The sequence below is a fragment of the Peromyscus californicus genome, unplaced genomic scaffold, assembly GCF_007827085.1.
Source record: "Peromyscus californicus insignis strain IS unplaced genomic scaffold, ASM782708v3 Scaffold_4__1_contigs__length_199733344, whole genome shotgun sequence".
NCBI lineage: Eukaryota > Metazoa > Chordata > Mammalia > Rodentia > Cricetidae > Peromyscus > Peromyscus californicus.
In genome coordinates this window covers 2,609,608-2,635,705 of record NW_026294562.1, presented here as the reverse complement: position 1 = coordinate 2,635,705, position 26,098 = coordinate 2,609,608, and the positions used below count along the sequence as shown (strand labels likewise).

General features: G+C 41.7%; 1 protein-coding gene across 1 annotated transcript; it reads left to right on the top strand.

Moving 5' to 3' along the window:
• The first annotated feature begins 568 nt into the window (after nucleotides 1-568).
• LOC128125639 (pancreatic triacylglycerol lipase-like) lies at nucleotides 569-23,398 on the top strand. The gene is made up of 13 exons (XM_052763237.1): nucleotides 569-692; nucleotides 829-874; nucleotides 2,063-2,217; nucleotides 5,120-5,242; nucleotides 6,384-6,518; nucleotides 11,528-11,639; nucleotides 13,153-13,272; nucleotides 13,386-13,505; nucleotides 14,255-14,373; nucleotides 17,198-17,327; nucleotides 18,385-18,493; nucleotides 19,079-19,243; nucleotides 23,280-23,398. The coding sequence occupies exons 1-13, from the start codon at nucleotides 690-692 to the stop codon at nucleotides 23,341-23,343; spliced, it is 1,401 nt and encodes a 466-aa protein (XP_052619197.1). The 5' UTR covers nucleotides 569-689; the 3' UTR covers nucleotides 23,344-23,398.
• The last annotated feature ends 2,700 nt before the right edge of the window (nucleotides 23,399-26,098 follow it).

The following is a 26,098-nucleotide window of genomic DNA, read 5'->3' as shown; positions in this document are numbered from 1 at the left end:
AAGGTAACAGAAAAGCCATGTGTGCTGGTTCAAGTTGCTATTCAAATATGTGGAAATTGGCCACACACTCAATCCTGTACATTAAACCGTTAACTAAGAAGGGGGATGACAGCCTTCCCCACAGTAAAAACACAAATACTGTCCGTTCTTTACCATAGGCAGAACCTAAATTCCCGTGGTTGGATCTGTGTGCCCAGAAGGCAGTGATGCAAATGAGGCCACAAATCTATGGAGCTTTTGTAAAGGTTAAAGATGTTCTGAGGGTGAGAGGTGGAGAGACAGAGAAACACACACTACAGGAGAAGTTGGAAACGGGAGTGAGATGGGGCGCAGGAATGAGAGGCGTGGGAGAGCGGGGGCTATCAAACCAAAGCACAAATGTAAATAAAGTAGTAAGCTAATTTTTAAATATAATTAATTCTTTTTTAAAAGACGGTGGTTCTGGGCAGTACATGAGCACACTGTCGAGAACATTCCATATCTAGCACTTTCTCGTCTTCCCACGAACACCTTGGAACACAACCTACTCTACCAACCTGGGCTTATCTGTGATTAAAATTAGAAATATGTACTTGGAACCTGTCTCTTCTCATGCCACGTTTCCATGACACTGCGTGGAAAGATACGGCTCTCCTATAAAAGGACATCTCAGTGTTCCCTCGTTGTCCGTGAAACCTAACGGACCCGCCATGGTGAGTCAGAAACACGATTTTGAGACTAATTAGTCAGATTGCACCCATTTTCCCCCCAAGTCTGAGAGAACGGGATTATGTCAATCTTTTGAAACCCGAGTTCCTCAGACTCAGCCCTGCTTTCCCTTCTGTGCAGATGCTGCCGCTGTGGACATTTGCAGTACTGCTGGGAGCCGTAGCTGGTAAGAAAGGATGGAGGGGCAGGAGGAGGGAAGAGGGGGATCTGTGATTGGTATGTAAAATGGATAAAAAAAAATTCTCAATTAAAAAAAAAGAAAAGAAAAGATGTGTGTGGAGATGGGAGAGGCTTGCTGTGTGCTTCTTCCCAGAAGACCGTGACAGCTGGGCTCAAGCCTTGATGAGGATGAGGAGTCAAGTGAGTTTGATGAAGTAAGAACATAAGCACTTAGGTTATGTTGCCAGATAAAACCCCCATGGCCTGTTGAAGTGAATTGTAAACACACAAATAAATCAGATGAGCATTAATGTGTAATATATTCATTTTTAACTTTTTCTCAAAAATATTTAGATAAACATTTGAATTTTAACATTAATGTTTATATTCAAAGACCAACACTCCTAACTTGGATTCAAGGCAAGGGTTTCAAACACTTTCATTAACTAACTCTATGACCCTGAGAATAGTCCATAATCCTTACCCGTTCTGAGCTTTGGTACCTTGGTCTGTGAAATACAGATAATGAAATCTCTCTCAAGATGACAATGATGCTTAAGATAAAAGAATCATCTTGTCCAGCATCAGGTACAGAGTAAGATTTAGAGAAATGCATTCCTCATAGCTGCTGTCATGCTTACTCTGTCACTAATCTGGTCCTGATACTGCTCCAGACCCCCTTCTTAGACTAGCAAAACAGCCTACAGCTGTGTGAAATCCCAGATGTCCTGTGCTTTCCTCATCACAGGATCCAGCCTAGTCCACAAACATATTCAGCCGAGATGGAGACACAAAGTTTGGCTCTTGCACGGAACTTCATGTCTCCACCTTAAGTACAAAGCCAAATAGTGGCCACTGGTAGTTGAGAGCCAACATACACACAGCGTCCATCAGGAACTGGGACACAAGGCACCCCTGTTTCTGGGCATCAGTGGTCAGACAACTGAGTGGAGAAGCTGAAATGAGTCCCTCACTGGGGCTAGGCAGAGATATGAGGGGAACACCATGGTCCCTGAGGCAGAAGTGAGGACCAGCAGGCTGTCTGCCACAGAGGCACTGTCCTGTTAGGCTGTTTTTTGAGTGTGAGCAGGAGGGTGTTTGGGTCTGCCACAGGATGAAATTTAACTCATATTTTGCCTGAGAGACCATTAACATTCTGACTAAACTAATGCCTTGACACACTGGGTGATTTTAGGACGAGAAGTCTGCTACAATAGACTCGGCTGCTTTAGTGATGATTATCCATATGGAGGAACTCTGGAAAGACCTCTCAAAGTGTTGCCCTGGTCTCCAACTCTTGTCAACACCCGTTTCCTCCTGTACACTAATGAGAACCCCAACAGTTACCAAGTAAGAGAACAGATTTTATTTAGACGTGTTTTATGCTTCCATAAGAGAATCCTACAGTAAATGACTTAGAATTTAATGTTTGCCTGGCTCACAGATGTAGAAGAAGAGGACTCTGGGATCAAAGGTGTAGACCCTCAAAGCCCCTGGCTGAGTGCTTTCACATTGCATCACAAGATAGTGAAGAGCATCATGTGGTGGGAAAGTGTTGAAGAGATAAGGAGGGCAGACAGAGCACTGTCTCCTGAGGAACCTACACTTGCAGTTACCACTCCATTCTTCTAGTGCTAGCAATAACCTACTCATGGAGGCGGAGTCCTCGTGACCTGACCACCCATTAACAGCCCTCATTCTTAACGTCATGTCAGTGATAACTAAAGTTTTAGCTTTTTTTAGAGGTGACATTAAAACCATGTCAATAATTCTATCCTGACTTCCTCACATCCACTTCCTTCCACACACGACATGCCCCTTTATCTGCAGGACCCCTTAACACATCCCCTCATTCTCTCCTGTCCCAAAGCTCAAAGCCCCATCAACACCAGATGTAGATAAGACCCAAGGCATGATTCATCCTCTGACAAGTCCTTCAGTCCTGAGCCTGTGAGAGTAAAAAAAGATGTCTACTTCCAAAATACATTTATGGCACAGGCATAGGACAGACATTTCTGTTCCAAATGGAAGAAAGATCCCAGAAAAGAGAGATTATCCACCTCCAAACCGAGCAGGGATATCATTAAACTCAAAAGTAACTTTTTGCTTTACAAACAACCTCCAGAACATTCTCGGGTAAGGGTTGGGCCTCCAAACCATACTTACTGCTTTGAGGGCTCAGTCTACACAGCACCTCTCATAGGCCTGAGCCTCATACCTACAGATCTGCTGGGCTGGTGTTAACATGCTGCCAGTTCTGAGGGCTCAGGGACTCCATCAGGCACTGCTCTAGTCAGGGTTCTCTGTGCGCTTCTACCTCATGTCATAGTCTGTCTTTGACCCCAGGCTATCCACAAATGTCTCTCACGTCTAGATGAAAGTTAATGCCTCTCAGCCCTTGCATTCTGCAAGCCTGAGGAGAATATCACATGTACATAAACAAGATTTACTGAGTGTTTCCTCTAGAGGGGTGGCCTGAGTCACACTTGAACCACAAGTGAGCTACTCTTGTGACCTCTGAGACTTAACACAGCTTATATCAGCAAGGCCATGGACAACGGTCCAAGTCTACCTCTTGCAGAGCTCTTGTCCTCCGAGATCTTGGGAATGTCCTGCTCTTTCTTCTATCATTCTAATGGATGTCACCTGGCCCCCAAGTCGTAACCATCCTTTGGAAAATCTGTCACGGGCACATGCCTGTTCTGCTCTCCTAAAGCCTCCCATTCACTCTTTTAAATGCCCGGGCTGCACATTTTCCCAGTCTGTCTCTTTTGCTTCTCTTCTTGTTGTAACTTGCACCTTGAAATTGCTCTTCTTCCATAGGCTTCTGCAGTGAAGGTGCCCACGTAGAAGCCTGAATACTTTGCTTCCTTGATATTTCATCTGCCAAATAGTCTATTGCTTTTAAGTTCTGTGTTTTATAAAGTCCTAAAACATGAACACAATTCAGCTAAGTTCTTTGTAACTATAAAATGAAGATGGCCTTTTCTCCCATTTACAGTGCACTGCTCTCTCTCCATTTCTATTTGATATCTCATGAAAATGACTTTTTTTGTCCACACTTCCATCAGCACACTGATCATAACCACTTTAGCAATCTCTAAAAATGTCATATCTCCACCACAGTCATTACCCTCTTTCAGAGTGCTTACCAATACTATCCTGGAGAGTGCTCACTAATACTGCTCCATGTTCCATTCATGATAAAAATGGGGTGATTTTGAGTTTGCTTCTCTGTACTAATTACTCTGTACCCTGTACTAGAGCAGCACCCACGTTTTTAGGTGTTTATTATGACCACCCCACTCCTGGGATCAATTTTCTGTCTTAGTCATTTTTGGAGGGGGAAGCAGAGTGGTATAATAGTATCATTAATTTGGTAAATTATAAAACATATACATTCATTTGGATGAAAGCCTGGAGTCTAGGGAGTCCAAAATTCAAGGTGTGATCTAGTGAAAGTCTTCCCATTTCAGCACAAAATAGAAGGGAGAGGGAGGAAGGGAGGGAGGGAGGGAGGGAAGGGACGGGGAGGGAGGGAGGGAGAAAGGGATAGAAAGAGATAGAGAGAGGTGGGAGGGAGCTGATGTACCCTTTTATCAGGAGCTCATTCCCACAATAACTAAACAAACCTACAATGATCCCATCAATTCACTTATAAGAGCTATGCAGTTACCTCCTAAAGGCCCAGCCTCATGCTGCCACAATAACCAGTGAACATCACATGTTTTGAAAGGGATATTTACACCATAGTAGAAAATACATATTCAAGGCTTCTGGGGATGATCAGTCAGATAGTGAAATCTGTATCTTCACAGACTTCCAAGGAAAAGTCTATTTAACTTAAAAGTTATAAACATTTGCAAATGTTCTACTACCTCTAGTATCTTTCCATATTATTTCATATTTCCCATTATTATATATAATACATATATAGTACATATATCCCGAGTATATGTATTTATGACACATATGTGTGTGAGTATATACACCACACACACACACACACACACACACACACACACACACACACACACACACACACACTTTCATTACGTGCAACAAAGAGCCTCACCACCAATATTATAGTGGCTACATAATCTCAAAGCTGCACAGTTTTAGTGTCGACTTTTAGGTGATTCATTAGTTTAGCTATAATATGAGAATTCTTATTTCCAAGGATCTCAAATCCCAATAGTCCCTGCCTATCTGTAACCTACTAGAACTTGACCTGAAATACTTTGGCAAACAGGTGATCACTGCAGATGCTTCAAGTATCAGGAACTCCCATTTCAAAACAAGCAGGAAAACCCACTTCGTCATTCATGGATTCACAGACAAGGGAGAAGACAGTTGGCTGTCCAATATCTGCGAGGTGAGGGCGGGCACTCCCCCAAAGGAGGCAGTCGCAGAAGCGGATGGACCTGCATCTGAGAAGAGTGCTGGTTACCACAACACAGGGATGCCTCTGAGGCCTGCTGAGCCGGGGCTGTCACTGGAGAGGGAGGGGGGGTGGCAAGGGTGGACAATCAGGACAGTGAGGTTGGCCCAGGCAGTGACCATTGGATAATGCATACAGGGACGTTTTTTGCTTTACCAGGAGAAGCTGCCACATACATGGTTCCCAGTTGATCACAAAGCCATTTGTTCTCTGTCCTTGAATTTCTGTATGAAGAGCTAAGGGACTCCATTCACACAAACTTTTTCTTTTAATTTTCACTAGGTGTCCTGAGATCCTCTGCTAGCCATGTCTAGGAATACTTTGAGGGCTTTCATGTCTGCTTTTGATGTTTTTGTGGCTATGATTCTGTTTTCTTTCATTTGTCTTTGGCTCTGTTCCTAGTAATAATGGACAGTAAAAAGAGAAAACCAATTGGATAAGTTTCCTTAGCAATGAAGGAATATTGTTGTTGATTCAGTTATTCATAGACTCCAGTAGACATATGGCAGATGGTGCTTTCCTGTGAAATAACTCCAGTGATGTACAATACAATATGCTGATCCAAAACCAGATTCGACTCCCAGTATGGAAAAGCCTGCTCCAATAGCTTTACTGTGTCTTCATATATAAGAGATCCTTTTGATTTTTATTGGGCACTCACTGTGCTCCATGACTTGTAGACACTGAGGATACAGCAATGAGAGAAATAGGCAGTATCCTTGAGAGCTTTCTAGTAAGACATAGTGGAGTTCTAAGACATGGGAATGCACTAATTAGATAACTAGCTGTGCCATTTACATTTTTAAAATAAAAAACATCTCTGCATCTGCTGCAGGTGAAATATCAAGAATGCAGTTCCCGTGGGGCCATGCCTCAGTCTGGAGTCAGCATTAGACTTGAGGAAGAATTCTATGTCCATTACCAACTATGTGTTCTGGTCATAACTTTTGGATTTAAAAAGTATGTGCATGATACTGTTCAGGTCAAGGAGAGAATTTACCCAGTCTTTAAATGTGTTAGTAACAAATCCAGGTCCTGGATTATTTATATTCTTGTTTGTTGCCTTTCCTATCAGAACATCTTCCAGGTGGAAAGTGCAAACTGCATCTGTGTGGACTGGAAAGGCGGCTCTCGAACTGGATACACTCAGGCAACACAGAACGTGCAAATCGTAGGTGCAGAAATTGCATATTTGGTTAAGGCCTTTCAGGTGAGTGCTTCCTGATTACTTAAAAACCCACACCCATTGTTTTCTCAACTCTCCTACCTAAGAAAATTATAGATATGAGCACTTCACATTTCAACATATTTTAGCTGACACATAAAAATTGAACATATTTAGTGCGTACCATGTAGTGTTTCCATGCAATGTATGCTTTGTTGTGTTCAAATCAAGATAAATACACGTGTCTAAGGTGAAGTCATCTGTTATCATTTCTAGGTTTTGAGATTTATTTACATGTTATAGTCTACGCTCACCTCACTGTGCAATACTACCCCAGAGGTTCTTACCTGCTTGTTACTTAGTGCTCATTGATCAATAATTTCCCATTTCTCTCCACTTTTATGCTTCCTAACCTCTCATAATCACAGTTCCACCCCTCCGTTTCTACAAGATCAACTTCCTTTTAGTCCACATGTTGGTGAGATCATGTGGTACATTTCTATCTATGCCTGACTTGACATGGATTTATCCATGGTCTTGCAAATGACAGTGTCACCCTTGTCATGACCAAGTCCTATTCCACTGTGTATACATGCCATGTTTTGTTTATTTATTTATTTCAATTGATGGACCCTTAGGACGTTTCCATTTCTTGGCTGTTATGAATAATGCTGCATGAACATTAGGAGTGCAGGTGTCTTTTACCACACTCAACAGTAGGGGTGTTGGGTCATATGATAATTCTGTTTAACCTTTTGAGAACTCTTTGTGGTACTTTCCACAGTGACCATGCAGTCAGTCTCCCTCAGTACACTGCAGGGTTTTGTTTCTCCACACTCTTGAGAGCATGTAGTATCTTTGGTCTTCCTCCCACTAGATATTCTTACTAGAATTAGGAGATAGCTCACCATGGTTTTGATTTGCCTTTTGCTGATGACTGATGATGTTGAACACTTTTTCACATGCCTGTTGGCCATCTGTATATCTTTTGAGAAATGTCTATTTTGTCATATTTCCCATTCATGAAATCAGATCATTCCCTTTTTGCTATTGAATTATTTGAGCACCTTTTCTGCATTGGATATATCTTATTGTTGATTTTACAGTTTGCAAATATTTTATCTTATTCTGTGGGTTTCTTCATGGAGAGACTTTTAAAATTGATATAACCCACTTGCCATTTTTGCTTTTGTTTTCTGTGATGTGGGGCCATGTCAAAAATAGTTCTTGCTCAGGCCACTACCCTGAAGCAAGTATGACAATTGATGAAGACACCCCTGTACTGAGATTTGGCCTTCCACCTAGTTGAGACAATAATGCAAAGCAATCTAGATTTGGGTTCACCCAAAAATCTACTTCTCAGAAAGTTGTTTGTTTGTTTGATTGATTGTTTTACTTAAGAGAGTTTGCAAAAACAGTGTGGAGGTTGTTTCTAGTGAATTTTAACATACTCTGTTTGTTCTAGTTTTGTTGGTTATTAGAAATGAAAATGTTGTTCTCAAGATTAAGCTAGCTATATTTTTTAAAGAAGCACAAAGATTTGAAGCTAACCTGACTGGGTAACCTGAAATAGAAAATGTTAAACTTGAATTTGATTTGATAGTTGCATTTCTAGTTCAATTCTTCCTTCATCACCTCTGAGTAACACCTCTCATTCACTGGTTCTCTTTTTACCATGATAGAGCAAAAGACAGACCAATTTTTACTAATAGTAGTCTAAATCCATTTCAATTTTTTATTTTGATTGTCTGAAAACTAAAAATGAAAGACTTTGACAGGGCAGAATGTCTAAAATTCCAGTTTAGAGAGAATCTCCGTATGGACCTGTCTTGAATTCTGCAATAACTGAAAATCTGCTGGAGAGACTCTTCTGTAGGGCAGCTTTTCTAGACTGAATCTACCCATCTCAGTTCTTATTTGGCTTCTTAGGCGGAGTCTAGGAATGAAAGTAAAGTAAGATAGATTAATGGGAGAAACATCTGTAATGTTTATTGGTTTTTTCATGCACTTGGAGTCACAAGAGAAAAGACTGAAATAGATGGCAAAATAATAAAAAACTTTCATGATTTTTAAACAAAGTATGAAAATTTTTGTGAAGAGTGGGATCTTTGGTGTGTAAAATGAATAGAAAAATTTTCTTAATAAAAAAAAAGAAAAGAAACACCAAAAAATTAAAATTAAAAAAAAGAAGTGTCAGAACAAAAGTCTCTCAGACAGGGGTGGAAAATTCCAGGAGCACCAGTGTGGAGAGGAGGGACGCTGATAGGAGTGGAGTGATCTTAGCCAGTCTACACTTCCCCACTGCGGCATGAATTCCGGTCCCTGGTGACGAGCGCCATCTCACATTAGTACAAAGAAGACATCTTTCTCACAGGAACATCTACACCATCCCCATGAACCAGGACCTCAATCAGATGTTTATGTCAAAGAGGTTCTGTGGCAGCAGAGCTTAGTTTTGAGTCCTCAATTTGAAGCTTTATTTCCAGAATATTTTGCTACTAAAGGCCAACTTGGCAGCTCTTTGGAGAGTTGAGTTCAAGGTTGTGAAATGAGATTGGCAAAGAAGTGGGGAGGGGGCATAGATTGGCACAAGGAGAAAAGAAGGAATTCGAATGTCCCCTCCTACATGTAACTGATCTCTTGGCCCTAAGGCCAGTCAGGTCCATTCAGCAGCACAACCCAGCTTCTCTTGGGAGGTGAGGCTACAGGCAGACTCCATTATTATTGGGTCTCTGTGTGGTGCCAACACAAAGATTGCAAATAAGTGGCATTTCCATGGAAACAAAATAAAAATAAAAGCTAATAATAATAGAAGCATTTAAATTAGTTTCTGAATGTGAAGGGTAGCCAGATGATAAAATTTTTTTTAGGTATTAGTTCAAAATATCTTCAATTGAAGCAAGGGTGGGTAGTAGAAACCCGATAGATTCGATTTCTAGCTTAAATACCACCCAGCTTCCATTTCCAGGCTTCAAGAAAAACACCCATTGTTGATTTCCATGATCCCAAGTCAGAAAAGTAGGAGAAAATTGGAACTGTTAGTTTGTAGCTTGCAATCAGATATTAGGAGAAAGTTAGAGAATTCAGGATTTAATCTAGTTTAGCGCTAAATAATAAAATCTAAAAACAAACCAAAACATCACCCAAAACTGGGCTAGAATGTAATATCTATTTGCTACAGGCCTTTCATCTAGGATATATTTCTTTTTCTCGGCAGTCTTCCCCTATCTACCAAAGAATCGTAGTGAGACTCATTTGTTGTCAAAACGAAATTAGTCTCATTGTGCTTGGCTTGATTATTTGACAAATGCACAGAGAACAATGAACGACTCTTTTTAAACTCTGTTTACTGGAATTTTTTATGTGTGGTTGTATATTTTGCCTGCATTATGTCCATGCACCACTTGCTATGTGGTCTCATCACAGGCCAGAAGTGGTTGTTGGACCCCATGGGACAGGAGGTACAGATGGTTATGGGTTGTCGTGTTTGTCCTGGGTATCTGGAAGGGCAGCCAGTGTTAGCAACCACTGAGCCACCACTTCAGGCCCTTGTAGGAATTTTTTTTATAAGAAATCTTATATTAGACATTAAAAGCCTTTTAAGACTAGGAAGCCAAGTGAAGCATTCAGTGCTAAAGCGTGCCTAATGAAGTCTTCTCTTCTCAAGGTCTCCACCATAACTTTAAAGTCCTGGGACGTCCAGGACATGGCCTTTGACTCACTATGAGGCTAGAAATACTATAATGGAAATGTGTATTGAAGATGCCTAGGCAGCTTTTACAGGAAGTAGTGGGTATTCTTGTAGAATCCATAAACCTGAAGCATTCAGTGCTAAAGCGTGCCTAATGAAGTCTTCTCTTCTCAAGGTCTCCACCATAACTTTAAAGTCCTGGGACGTCCAGGACATGGCCTTTGACTCACTATGAGGCTAGAAATACTATAATGGAAATGTGTATTGAAGATGCCTAGGCAGCTTTTACAGGAAGTAGTGGGTATTCTTGTAGAATCCATAAACCAACCTCAGTCCCTTCAGGTTGTCTGACCACGTCAGGAAATAAGTATTCTGGTTAAGGCTTTTGTCATATAACTGTTGCTACAAAATGTACCCTGTAAGAAAGATAACAAATTCTTAATGAACTTACACAAATAACTATATTACCATAGAAATAAGAATTTACACAAAATAGTTTCTGAACCATTGAGGGATCAGTTAGCAAAAAGAAAATTAATGTTTTAATTGTTGTTCACATAGTATATTTTACCAAAATTGCTATAGGATATAAATAACATTAAAATTTTTCAATTAGAAAAATCAAAACATAAAAAAGCATCAGTAATGTTTCCAAAAGAAAGTCATAGTTCGTCAGTCTCAGCCCATATAAGCCATTTGGTTTCCTGCTTAGTGTGGAAGTATAAGTTCCTAGAGTCCATCCATAGCCTCTTTGGAATTTTGGAAATTCTTAAAAAATACAATATAATATTAAGGTTTCTTCATAAGCCTATTTTTAAAAGAACTTGTCAGGGTTTTTTTTCCCATGAATTTCCAAAGTCTTCAGAGAAGAACTGGCATCACACAGCAAATGTCTGTAGAAAAATGCACTCAGTTCAAAAGTATGACTGCCAAAGAGACATGACTTTCCAGGTGTGGGTGTGTGCCTTTTAATTCAGAGGTGTGGGTGTGTGCCTTTTAATTCAGAGGCAGAGGCAGGAGAGAGAGACATATACCGAGGGGAGAGACACAGAGAGAGGGAGAGAAAGACACAGAGGAGAGACAGACACAGAGGAGAGAGACACAGAGAGTGAGAGAGACACACAGAGGGAGAGACACAGATGGGAGAGAGACACACACAGGAGAGGGAGAGAGACCCACAGAGAGGGAGAGACACACACAGAGAGGGAGAGACACACACAGAGAGGGAGAGACACAGAGGAGAGGGAGAGACACACACAGAGGAGAGACAGACAGACACAGAGGAGAGACAGACAGACACAGAGGGAGACACACAGAGCGGCAGGCGTTTTGATGACCATCTGATTGCTTCCCTCCCCCACAGTCTGACTTTGGATACTCACCCTCCAATGTTCACCTCATTGGCCACAGTCTGGGTTCCCATGTTGCTGGCGAGGCTGGAAAGAGGTTGAATGGGGCCATTGGACGAATCACAGGTTGGTCACAACAATAAAAGCTACAAAATTAGACCACATGTGGTCTCTGTGAGATCCAAAAGGAAGGTCAGGAGGGAAATCTGGAGCAGAGTCCTACCTAGCTTGTCACGCTTGGGTGGTCTGATCAGACCTGAGGACTTGGTAATTGACGTTGACTCTTGGGTTACAGTATTCTCTTTAAAAAGTATCGTTACTGCATCTAAAGTGAGACTCAAGGGCAACGGGAGGCATTGTTCCTTTATTTCCTCCATGGTCAGATTGTCACAAAAGGTGAGGTTCACGTGCAGCAATGGGGTCTAACCCATCGCTAAAATACGTGTAGTTACTGGATTCTGTTTCAATATGGATGCGTGATGACCCTGAGCCTTGTCAGCGGCAAAGGCAGGGCTGCAGGGAAGGGAACCACCCTGACTCCTCTGGGTGCTGCTACCTGTACTCAGAGGGCCTTTTTGCACATGCTGTCTATTCAGGTAACTACGTGAGGAAGACATTGTCCTAGATCTGAGGCATGGACACTAAGGGAACAACCAACTTCCTCTCTGCCTTCCTACTCTATGTGTTGACCCAACAATTTTTTCTCTTTTTAAAGCTTGTATGTATGTATAGTGTGTGTGTGTGTGAGAGAGAGAGAGGGGGGGGGGGAGGGGGAATCATCCACGTATGTTCAAAGAAAAGATACATTTGGTGTCTTCTCTCCCCCACCCCATAAGACAAGGTTTCATTATGCATCCCTGGTTGGCCTGGAAATTGCTAAATAGACCAGATTGGCAGTGAACACCCAGAGATCTGCCAGCCTCTGTCACCAGAGTGCTGGGATTAAAGGCATATGCTACCATATTTTTGGAGACAGGTGATCACCAGTTGGCTATACTGAATGGCCAGTGAGCTCTGAGGATCCTCTTGCCTTCATAGCTCCTGTGCTGGGGTTACAGAGGTGGGGTGCTGCTCCTAGTTTTTATGTGGATATTGGGGAGCCTAACTCATGCTTATATGGCAAGAATTTTATTCATTGAACCATCTCCTTGGCCCCTCTCCTTTTTTATACACTTTAAAAAGTTAGTTACATTAGATTGATGGGGGTTATTTCAAATTTCTATCAATTAATTTGATGAAAACAGACATTCTTCCAGAATATTCTTTCCTATTGCTCAGTGAGGAGCTATGACATTCTCGGGTCTTACTCTTCTGTGAATTTACTGTCTGTTGGGAACACTGAGCCTGAACAGCTTTATAGTCCACTGTCTCTTGTGGTCAACCTCTTCTCTGCTGCCAGTGACCAGCATTCTCTCAGGGACTAGACATCCTTAAGTAGAGCAAATTCACTTCCAAACAAATAGAAAACAACCTAGAAGCAGCTTCCTCTTCAGAAAGTGGTGGGTGGAAGATGTGGTCTCTTTCTCCCATGGGTAATTGGGGATTACAGCCAGTGTTTGTACTCAGGTCTGGAACTACTGAAGAAAGTTGGATTCACCTGAACACCAACATAATTTACAACACAGCTTATTTGCTCTAGGGCTGGATCCAGCTGAACCTTACTTTCAGAATACACCTGAAGTTGTCCGATTGGACCCCAGTGATGCCCAGTTTGTGGATGTAATTCACACAGATTCTGCCCCTATGATCCCCAACATGGGTGAGTCCTAAAACCTGCCAACCCAGATGTTGGGCACACACTTTACAAGTAAGAATGTCTTAAGGCATCAATAAGTAACATAAACCTTTCCCTGCTTTTAAAAACTTCTTCAGGATTAGGAATGAGCCAAACTGTGGGTCACTTAGATTTCTTCCCAAATGGAGGAGAAGAAATGCCTGGATGCCAGAAGAATGCTCTCTCTCAGATTGTTGACATGGATGGAATCTGGGAAGGTAACATTATCATGGAGACCAAGATTTTTTTTTACCGGGGAACAGACAGCTCTACTCCATGTTTTTAAACTTGCTGATGCCACACAGCCTCTAATTTTATACAACAGAGGTCTCTAACTACATCCCTTATATATAGACTTCCACAGGGACAAAGGGGCATCAGAGACCTTGAGAAATATAGTTTATCAGTGGACATTTCAAGAACCTAACTCAGGGGACTGGAGTGGCTTAACAGTTAAGGACACATATTGCTCTTGCAGAGGACCTAAGTTCAGTTCCCAGCACCCATGCCACTGACACTCACAACCACCTGTAACTCCAGGTCCAGGGGTGTCCATAACTTCTGACCTCCATGCATCTATACACACACACACACACACACACACACACACACACACACACACACACACACATACTTTAAAAAGTAATAAATAAAAAATGCAAACATTTTCTAAAGAACCTAATTCAGGGAACATATTACTAAACTGCATTTATGTCTATACAGACCAATCTTTCTCTTCTCTAGTTACTTTTCCATTTCACTTAACAACGTTCATTATTTTAATCTTAAGCAGTGCTGAACTTCAGATCACATCTCGTTTCATGAATACACTTCATAAATGGTTTTATGCTGTGATTGTCAGGAGTTCACACCCATTAGAGAAGTCTATCCCATACCCTATATCCTCATCACAGTGGTAGTTTTAGAAAAATAAAATCTGTCATTGATATCATGTCTAACTCTACAGGGAGTCGTGACTTTGTGGCCTGTAATCATTTAAGAAGCTACAAGTATTATGCAGACAGCATTGTCAACCCAACGGGCTTCGCTGGGTTCCCTTGTGCCTCATACAGTGACTTCACTTCAGTAAGTAGCTGCATTTCAATGAGACCTGTGTGGTTCACTATACATGACATCATTCAGTGAATGTTTGTGCTTTCATATTATGATAGGGGAATACACCTTAATACGAAGTATTCAAGGGCTTCAGAGAATTCAGTTCAAAGACATAATGACTTGTGTATGTGGCAGGTGCAAGCATTTGTCTTAGAAGTAATCCTAAATGAAGGAAAGAACCTGCAGACATCTGAGCTGTGTTGATAGGACATGATGAGCATGGAAAATTATCTTTGACTCCTGACCTTTTAAATTGTGAAGTTGTGGCCGTGTGGAGATTCTGGGAATTCTCACAATAGCTGATATGACTTTGAGTCTTTTTGCTTCTTATCTTGACACCGAGGTTAGACTCTTATATGTTCTAGAATGTGCTGTGCCTGGTTTGCCTGGATGTTTCTTACAAGACTGACTTTTCTTCCCACACTATTCTTTTCAAATAAATATCTCTAACCTGTGTAATTTAATAAAGAAAGTTTCAAGTGAATACATCAAGGCAGTCAAAATTACCAAGAAGTATGCTCTGGTGGTTGAAGAAGAGATCAAAATTTAGCTCTCACTGTTTAACTGAAAAGCTCTAGAAAAAAATCAGTCACTCCTTTTTTTAAGACATTCCTTCATCTGTATATGCAAATAATAATGGCATCTAAACATATTTGAGAAGAAATGCTAATGAGATGATTTATTTTAATTCCCCTAAAGCAAAAGTGGCAATAATCATTATTTAGTAAATGTTGGTTATTATGAAAAAAAATGGAATCTATTCTAATTCACAAGTACAGTAAGACTATACAGTGACTAGAAATACGCTTCTGATACCCAAGGATGGAAAAGAGAGAACAAAAAAAAAGTGAAAGCTTCAGGTGTCACCTGGTTAGTGCAGGGGCAGATTCAATGGCGCAAAGGTCCCTTTAGAGGGCACTTAGCACTTTTATAAAATAGTGTCTTGGTCTCATGAATGTCTCTGCCTTGAACCTACTTCTTTAGCATCTAAGGGGTTGGTACAGGGTCGTATAAGATGAATTGCTAAGTAGTCTTATTAATAAAAAAAAAACAACCCAGAGCCAGATATTGGGGTGAAAACCGAGACATCAGAGGAATAGGACAAGCCGCAGACAACATCACCTCACCAACCCTCAGCCTCCAGAGAGAGCCACTTCCTGTATATCCACGCCTATATGCCTTTCCAAGCCCTCTTACTTCCTCTCTCTGCCCAGCTACATCACTTCCTGTCTGTCTGTACAGACCTTGAGACCTTTATGATTAGTGCTGGGATTGAAGGCGTGTGTTACCATGCCTGGCTCTGTTCCCAGTGTGGCCTTGGACTCACAGAGATCCAGACGGATCTCTGCCTCCCAAATGCTAGGATTAAAGGTGTGTGCTACCATTGCCTGACTTCTATGTTTACTATAGTGGCTGGCTTTTTCCTCTGATCCTCACATAAGCTTTATTGGGGTGCACAAAGAAAATATCACCACAGGGTCACATCATCCTAGTGGTGACTTGTAAGTGTGTGTTCTATATAGACAGTGGCTGATAGTACACAGTAGTCCTTTGGTACATGGTCTCTTGGTGACTTTGGGCTCTGAGCCATATCCCTGTCTGTCTTACTGATGTTACACTCTCGGCAGTTTGAGATGAAGTCTAGCGCCTGCCTACTCTTCTGGCTTCATAAATTCCCTTGGGGCCATCCATAGAGGCTTGGATGATAGAAAGGGGAAGAGGGTGGAGGGAAAGAAGAGGGGATATTTGCTGCATATTCAAATAATGGTTTGAAGAACATCTGCTCCAGGAGACATCAGAGTGGATCCATGGGAGCATGATTCCAGGGTCCTCCTGGAACTTGAATGAGTCACAAGGTTGTTTATGATGAGAAGATAAATGGGCTTCTATATCTCACTGTCTTACATGGACCTACTTTGGCCAAACCCTGGGTCTAATCAGGATACGCTTCTTAGTAAATAACTTTCTTTCAGTGTGTCAGCAAGTTCAAAGCATGGCTCACAGAACACATGATGAAGATGGGGCCACTCCTGTCACCTTTCTTCCAAGTGCATTCAACCACTTCACAGTGGTACAGTCTCCCCTTAGCCTCTGTCAGCCCCATCATCTTGTCTCGATTCAATTCCCCATGAGCCTTTCCTGTGGAGATGCCTTCTGTGGTGGTGTGGGGGGCAGGGGGGGCAGTGGGGCTGTTTGTGTCTCCACAGACTGTTCTCCCGTCTCCATCTCTTTTACCACAAACTCTTGTCCTGGGAGGGGAGGACATTGTCTTCTGTCTTCTTCAGTCACCAGACACCTGGTTAAGCTTTAACAGTTAACTCTATGATTTTTCTCTACATGTCAGGGGGTGTTCTAAGTTGTGAATTTGCAGTCACATCCTAAGTGAAAGCCATGGGAACTGAGAAAGGACTAAGTTGAGCCTCCCACCCTCTGAGGGGAGTCCAGTGTTCCTATCAGTTGCTGATTGTCACCTGCTACTCTGACTTATGCAGCTTTTTCAAAATAAATTCTACTCTTTGAGGATATAGCTCCTGCTTATCATGCTCCAAATCTTGAGTTCCACAACCAAGGCTGTAGGTTGTATCTTTTGTACAAACATGAATGAATGAATGAATGAATTAATGAATGAATGAATTCTAACAATTCTTTAGACAAATGGATGTCTTAGGGTAAAGAGGCTAAGCTAGAGAAGCAAAAGGGAAGATGAATACATGCAAGTCAGAATGCTTCCATTGTAACAAGATGGTTCACTATCAAGGAAAGAACATCCTCATTCATCGTTTGCTTTCCCTAGGACAAGTGCTTCCCATGCCCGAGTGGAGGGTGCCCACAGATGGGTCATTACGCTGACAGATATTCTGGGAAAACAAGTAGAGTGGGCCAGATATTTTACCTAAACACTGGTGATGCCAGTAATTTTGCTCGTAAGTTTATATTTTATTTACCTTATATTCCAAGTACAAGATATTTTCTCATGCTCATTGATAATGTGTGAAATTGATTTCTGTGTGGAAGATTTAAGCATGGCTCCACACTGTGTAAAATGCCCAGTGCCACACAATGTAATGATGTGGTCTGAGTAGCAGGGCACGGCACATCACCTGGGATACTCATGAAATGAAAACAAACTTCTCCACATTTTATCATGGAGCAGGATTCAGCAGACTTCCTCTGCTCCATACTCTTGTGTTCAGTCATAAGTTTTGTTGAACAGAATTTTGAGATTTTGTAACAAAAGAAAGTGATCTCTAAGATGGCTGGGACAGTTGGAATTGACAGAGAAGAGACATATTTAGGATAGTAGACCCATGGGAGCTGGGCAGGGGATGGGGTGTGGAATGGTGAGGTATAAAGACAGGCTGGTTTCTTCTCTGGATGATGGAGGAAGAAAATTACTAGGATGGGTGTGAATGGGGTTAACAGTCCTAGAAAAACTGAAGACAAAATTTATTCTCCCTCCAGTTTGGCCCAGGCTAGTGTTAAAGGCACAGACTAACGTTCACAACTGACTACACCAAGGCAACCTTCTTTTGATTGTCTAACTTGGTTTATTTCCAAGGCTAATGCAAAATGGAATTATAGAATTTGAAAAAATACAGCTTGCTTACACAAAAACATGGCAGGACTCTAAAACTTGGTAATCAATAAAAATAAAGCAAAATGACCCATTCTACTATTTTCTGATGACCTTTTAAGGTAGAGTTCTTAGAACACTGAACACTGAATTGCCACATTACTAAATTGAAAGCAAAATATATGTCTTAGTCCTTTGACTTGAAAATCAAACTGTATGAATTTTGGAAGTTTCTACACGACTCTCACTCATCAGGGTTAACCCCTAAATAGGAGAGACTTGAGACTGTGCCATCAGTAGACTTGGTAACATTGTGTATAAATTTTCCAAAGTTCTAATGCAGTGGGATCTGAATTAATCTGTTTTCGCTCTCCAACTGATATCCTGTGACAATTTTGCTGTTGAAGGCTGGAGGTACCAGGTGACTGTCACCCTGTCTGGACAGAAAGTCACAGGACATGTACTGGTCTCCCTGTTTGGAAATGAAAGGAACTCTAAGCAGTATGAAATTTTCAAGTGAGTAGAATATTATTCTAATCTTCTTCACTGTTATAATATACTGCATAAGAGTTTGGCTCTTCCTAACCACATGGAGGTATCATCACATATTGCATGGAGGGACTATTTTTCATATTTACATCTCAATACATTTTAGAATTCTACTCCTGTTTTTTTTTTATCTTGATAACCTCTTGTGCATACTCTGATGCCTGACACATGAGTTGTAAGCAGTAAATAATTCTTTCCCTTGCAAAAAGCTGGGGGAAAGATGGCACAGTAATGTCGTGAATGCATGATATCCTGAGAGATATTGTGTAAAATCTTGATTCCAGTTTTATTAAAGTTAGAGTTGTCCTTGAAGTAATTAAAATCGTAGACAGCAAAAGCCACCACTTAACATACATGTGGGAATGTATTTAATACAGTAGAAAGACAAATGCCTATCAATGCACTTAACCCAAGAAGCATTGTAAGCTTTTAGAAACTCATACATACACGTGTCACATGTGTGTTTATGCACAAATGTGTCACACATGTGTTTATTTATGCATGTGTTTCTGTGTGCTGCATATTATTGTTGTTACCATCTTCACTCCCCAGGGGCTATCTCCAACCTGGAAAGACTCTTACCAGTGAGATTGACTCTGATGTGGATGTCGGGGATGTACAGAAGGTTAAATTTATTTGGTATAACAACGTGATCAACCCAACTCTACCCAAAGTGGGAGCATCGAGCATCACAGTGGAAAGAAATGATGGCAGAGTGTAAGAAACAGGGGAGGAGAAGGGCTAAGGAGCATTCATCATTCTCTTCTCTTTAGCATTTTCTTTGAGGCTACATCTCCTACAGAGTCACATGCCCTAGCCAGGTCTACCTCCTAAGACCTCGTGTGTTTTTATGAGATGGTGTCAAATATTAGGAATGTCACTTTGACAGATTCTTAGAGGAGGGAGAAGAATGTTTCCTTTACCATACAGGCTTAGACTATGTGTGTGACTAATATGTGTGTGTGTGTGTGTGTGTGTGTGTGTGTGTGTGTGTGTGTGTGTTGTCTCCTAAACTTCATGGGTTTACCAAATTCCCACATAGGTTGTTGGGAACTCATTAATTTATCAAGGAACAGAAATATGCCTCAGGCTTGCTAATGGTCAGAAGGTACAAGGCAACTAGATGTCAAAGCACAGCCTGATAGAGAGGTGGAGAGGAAGGATGGTCTAGAAAGTTTAGAAAAAGGTCTAGAAAGCTTCCTCATATGTGTGAGCAAGCCAGTCATGCCCAGGGAACAAGCCACTTGGAAGGGTTAGAGGAGGCAGTGCCCTGTTCTCTCCAGCAGTGGGACCATGGCCTATTCCCACCAGGCAGAGTGCAAATGCCTGTCATCTGCTGACATTGGAGAGAACACTTGCAAAGGTCCTGTTTCATGGTGTGGAATGAGTTACATAGACTGAGCAGGATTTGACATGACCAAATTCTTTCCAAGCAACCAAATTGTATCTCAGAACAAACTTAGATTTATAGAGACATAAAATTATCCATCAGGGAACATCTTAACAGTCACATGTGGAAATGTAACTCAAGGATTGACAACTCTACAAAGAGACCAGGTGATATAATTTAAGATGAAGAGACCAACAAATTGATGTCTAGTCAGAGCTGACGCTGATGTTAGACAACATATAAGAACTCAGGAGTTATTCCACTTCCATTTCACTTATTCAACAAAATTAAAAGAAAGCAGATGTGCAAAAAGAGCCAAGTTGAAATTCTACAGATTAAAAATACAGTGTCTCATATTAAAATACAATGAATAGCTTAGAAACTGAATAAAAAATTCATAAGGACAAAATGGGAACTACACAAAATGAGATATAAAGAAAACCATTTCTAAACTACAAACAGTATCATGACCTACTAGAAAATGCAAGACAGATGATGTAGCTGTTTTTGAAGACCAGATAGACAAGAGGGACAGAAAAAATCTATTTGTAAAAGTAATGTCTCCAAAATTGTGCAAAGTATTGAAAAACTATAAACCAACAGATCCAGAGAACACAGCTAACACTCATCCAAACCAAATCATTCACAACCAGTTATAACAGGGAAGCTCACAAAAGCAGCCAGAGGGAAAGACAGCACAGAGAAAAGCTGAGACAAAGGCCACAGCCAGCTCCTCCCAGAAGAAGCCACTTCACTGTTCTGAAGAGAAGCAACCTCCATTCTGATTTCTTTCCTGTTGCTGTGAAGAAACACTTGGAACCTAAAGCAATTTATGGAAAGAGTCAGTTTATTTGCCTCACACTTCCACTCACAGGCCACCTCTGAGGGCAGTCTGGGAAGGAATTCAAGCAGGAACATGGAACTACATTTCTTGTACAGTCCAGGACAACTTCCCAAGGGATGGTGTAGCCCACAAGAGCTAGACCTTCAAATTTCTATTAAGACAGTCAAGACAATCTCTTCCATAGACATGTCCACAAACCAACGTGATAAAGAATTTCTCAAATGAGACTCCTTTTTATCCCCAGGTAATTCTAGGCTGTGCTAAATGGATAGTTAATGCTAAGTAGGACACATACCACTTAACTTAGGCTTTGTATCCACACAAATACATTTCAACAATGAGAAGGAAATGCTTTCCAAACTACCACCACTTAGACAGTTCTTCACCAGCAATCCACTACTACAGGAAATGATAGAGAACCTTCAATCACATTATTCTAGTAGGAAATGAATCTACAGAAAGGAACCATGAAAACCAAATTAAAAAGAGAAATTATTTTGAAAATGCACGATATTTTAGGCATTCTTTAATCTCCTTTAAAGCAATTGACTATTGAGAAATAATAATATAAGTGAAGTGTATTCTAACAATGCCACGTAGGGGAGGAAAAGAGAGATAAAAATACAGTCTTGGAGGGTCATCACCCTGTAGGTGAACTGCTATAATATCATTTGGAGATTTACTATGATAACTTAAAAAAAATATGTGTGCTTTTAATTCTAAAGCAATCAGTAATTCAACAAATTGGGGAGGAAGGGAACAAAAGAATTTTCAAAGTATGACATGGAAACAGGGAAAGAAAAGCAAAGATTATAGAGTAGGAGCAAACACTGAATGAAAATGCTACAACTACTTTGGAGGTCAGGTTGCTGACTTCCTAAAAAGCCAAGCATACATCAACCTGCCATGCAGTCACACTATCTCAGGTCCAACAGAATTTCCTCAGTTGAAAGTACTAAATGGAAATTCCAGAGATCAAAAAAATCTATAGTTTTAAATTACATGCTCTTCTGAGTAGTATAAGGAAAGCTCCCGTTGCCCCCACTTCATCCCAGCATACAGTCAGCTCCTCTGGTGTACCCATGACATCCACCGCCCTCATGCTCATCAGACTGTCTGCTGTGATGCAGGCTTGGACTCAAGTCTTTATGATCCTTCTTAATGTCTAAAGCTCCAGAACAGGACTGTTATACTTCCATTACAGCATCAAGGATCACTCTAATTACCTACTGTAAATATATATATTTATATGGGGGGAAACGTGTGTGTCTCGGTGCACATGGAGTCCAAAGGATAACATACAGCATCTAGTTCCCTCCTTCTACCATGTAGGTCCCAGAGCTCAAACTCAGGTACTCAGGTTTAGCAGCAAGTGCCTTTACCCACCAAGTCATCTTCTAACCTCTAAATTTCTTTTTTATTATTTTTAAATTTTATTTATGTGTTGCATGTATGTCTGTGCACCATGTGCATGCCTGGACCTGTGTTGGATCTCTTGAAATAGGGATTGCAGATGGCTGTGAGCTGCCATATGGGTGCTGCAAATCAAACCCTGGTCCCCTGCAAGTTGAGTGCTCTTAACTGGTGAGCCATCTTGGCAGCCCTTTAAAAAATATATTGTTTTTATTTCTAAACCATCCTCCCTGCCCCCTGCACATGGTCTCTTTTCTCCCCCTAAATATTCCCCATTTCTGCTTTTGTAACACAGATTTGCTGGAGAAACATTTTCATTTAAATGTTCAGAATTTATTCTGGGTCAACCAATGCTCAGTAGAGCTATTGTAATAAGTACGTCTGCCTGTGAGGCAATTCCCAGTTATCCCCATTTTACAAATAACTACATACAAGTTCAATGCCAAAATTCGAGCGAAGTTTAACTGCAGCAAGCCCATTAAATATGACTGAACTACAACACTTCAGTATATCTATATTTACTCACGTAGCCTTCATTAATATTAGTTCTTAACCTTTACCCTGACATTTGCAAAGCTGTCAGACCATGGGAAGCAAAATGAAGAGAAAAAAAATGGGCGTTTTCTGAATACTTTTTAAAGGCCATGCACTTTACATCTACTAATATATTTTATTAAGTAAATTAAATCCAAAGTGTCACAAGTATTGCTTACAGGGAAATCCAGTTACTGCAGTTCAATGTTGAATTAGAATAAGAACAGCGAGTTGCCCTCGAACCCTGTGGGCTCTGTGCAGGGCTGCGTTGCATGTTGTTCTCTGCTCTTGCTCAGTTGCCTTGCTTGGCAGTAACTATTTGACAGACCAGACAAAAGAGCTCTTCCTGATCTTTAGGGCACCCAAGAGTAGCGTCTCGTTTTTTCTATTTGTACAGCTGTAAAACAAACTTGGAGGGGAGAATTTAGTACTTCAAAAGTCAGTGGCCAGCCTCAACTGAGAGTGTGCACTTCAACCAGACTCAAGGAGAGCGATAGTCGTCTCCATGCCTCACACAATGGCCCCAGCTCTGTGCCAGGAAGAAGTGACCTTTCGGTGTTTTCTCTCCCCAGGTTCAACTTCTGCAGTTCCAGCACTGTGAGGGAGGACGTCCTGCTCACCCTGACATCATGTTAAGAGCCTGTTGACAAGGGGCCACTATGTGTAGCTGCTAATAAAATCTGGCAGTGAAGCAATCCATTATGTCTTTTGTTCTCAGTTCCCTTATGCAGGAGGACACTTTTTAACGTGGTAGTTAATATCCCAAATCTTCAGCTGGTGTGACTACAGGTTATGGTTACATTTTTTTACGTATCATGTGGTAGTTGTAATTTATTAAGCGGCACTGTTTACCATGCGAGAAAAGCCATGAGGCACAACGAAACCCACTCTAAGAGTTTATTAATGGAAGGGAACAGATGGGGGTGCTTAGGCCTATGGAATGACCGTGTAGGAAGAAGAGGGAAGGAATAGGTGGGACCCACTTTTATAGGTGCGCATATGGGCTTATGTAGCTATGCCACGCACATGCATAGATTACATGATCACGCTGCATGCAAATTATGTGATCACAAAACTCACTGATTGCTGTGGATATCGCGCTGTATAAATAAAACACTGATTGGCCAGTAGCCAGACAGGAAGTATAGGCGGGACTAACAGAGAGGAGAATTGAGGGAACAGGAAGGCAGAGGGAGAGACCTGCCAGCCGCCGCCATGACAAGCAAGATGTAAGGTATCGGTAAGCCACAAGCCACGTGGCAACTTATAGATTAATAGAAATGGGTTAATTTAAGATAGAAGAACAATTAACAAGAAGCCTGCTATGGCCATACAGTTTGTAAGCAACATAAGCGTCTGTGTATTTATTTTATAAATGGGCTGTCGGACTGCCGGGGATTGACGGGACCCAGAGAGAAAACTCCAGCCACACTGATTATGTAGGACAAAAGGCCCTGGGATGACTAAACATCTTGCCTGGCTACTGGACAGCGCACACATGTAGCTGGGAGGAGTGGCTAGGAATTCTAACATTCCAGATTCTTTGTTCTTATAAAAAATGGCAAGTGAACAGGAATGGGGGCTGTGTCTCCCAAAACTGCTTCCAGCTGACTCAGTGGGTGTTGGTTAACTTTAGGGGGAGGGGCTTTTGAGGTAGCCAGATGTCCTAACGTAGTGGATTGTCCTCTGCTGCTCTGGGAATCGTCCATTGTCTTCCACTGCTTCAGGCTCTGTGACTGGATCTGACAAGGTGCTGGCAAAGCAGAAGAAGTTTAGAAAAAAATTTACCTTGGGGAGGTCTTCAAGGGGTCCCAGGATGAGGTAGGGGTCCTGGGACCAGGAAAGTTTGAATTATACTTATCTGAAGTGGATCTGACCTGTTCAGATGGATGCAAGCTGGCTCTGGAGCTCATGGCTGTAGACGAAGTTCTAAACAGTCTTATTAAATAAGAAACACAGAGCCAAATACAGGGGTGAAAGCCATAGAGATCAGAGAAATATTGACAGCCACCAGCTAACCTTACTCACCATGCCGCCAAGCTTCCCCCGAGAGAACCAGCTTCTTCCTGTCTAACCTGCGCCTTTATTGCCTTGCTGTTCTGCCTTCTCATTGGCTCTTAGCCCAGCCACCTCACTTCCTCATCACTGCCTGTCTATACAGACCTCCAGGTCTCTATGATTGGTACTAGGATTAAAAGCATGTGTCACCATGCTTGGCTGTGTCCTTGAACACACAGAGACTCTGCCTGCCATGTGATCGGATTAAGGGCATCTGCTATCACCGCCTGACTTCTGTTTATGGCTGGCTATGACCTTTGACCTCCAGACAAACTCTGTTTATTAACATACAAATAAAATATCACCACATTTCAGTACAAATAAAATATCCCCACACATGGTACCCATGTTATTTATTAAGCGATGCAATGTTATTTACTAAGCAGCACTGTTTACCATGAGAGAAGTCACAAGGCACAACGAAACCCACTATAAGAGTTTATTAAGGGAATAGAGAGGGGGTGTGCATAGGCCTATGGAATGGCCATGCAGGAAGAGAGGGGAGGAATAGGTGGAACCTGCTTCTATAGGTTTCCCCCCAGCACATGTGCACATAGGCTTAAGTAGCTACGCCATGCATGTGCATAGATTATGTGAGCACGCAGCACATGGATTACATAGAACATAAGACCCTGGGATGACTAAGTGTCTTGCCTGGCTACTGGACAGCGCACACGCAGTCATGTAGCTAAGGGAGTGGCTAGGAATTCTAACAGTAGTCACACTTGGGAATGCTACGTACTTGGCAATTATCTTTGTGTCTACTTACTACTACTGATGTCATTCTGATCACTGAAGGCAGGCTTCCAGGATCAAAGGATTCCCTCTTGGTAGGCCCATAGCGAAGTACTAAATCTAGTTTCTGTTCCCATCATCCTCATGTTCTGTGCCTTCCCCAATCAGACACCCCATGCGTGATGGCAGGACAGGAGTGAGGATGAAGCATAGGAGGCTTCCTAACTGTCACCAGACACACACCCATGCCCAGTGGGGTTTCCCCAGTCGCCTGCCTCTCTGCAGGCCATGTGATCTTCCTGAAAGGTAAAGATTTGTGCCACCTGAAGAGAAACATGGGCCACCTGCTTCCTCATCCATCCATCAGTGTGGAAGCCCAGTCTGTATTCACCTGATCCTTCAGTGTGTGATTTTCAGCATGGTTCTTGCTAGACTGTGGGTTTTTTTTTTTTGTTGTTGTTGTTGTTTTGTTTCTGTCCAAGATTATGTAGGTATCCAATGGCAACAGAGTATGAGATTCATCCTGTTCCTCCCAGAGTAGATTCACAGAATCCAGCTGACTGCCCACTCTGGGTTGTCATTTTCCCCAACATATGCC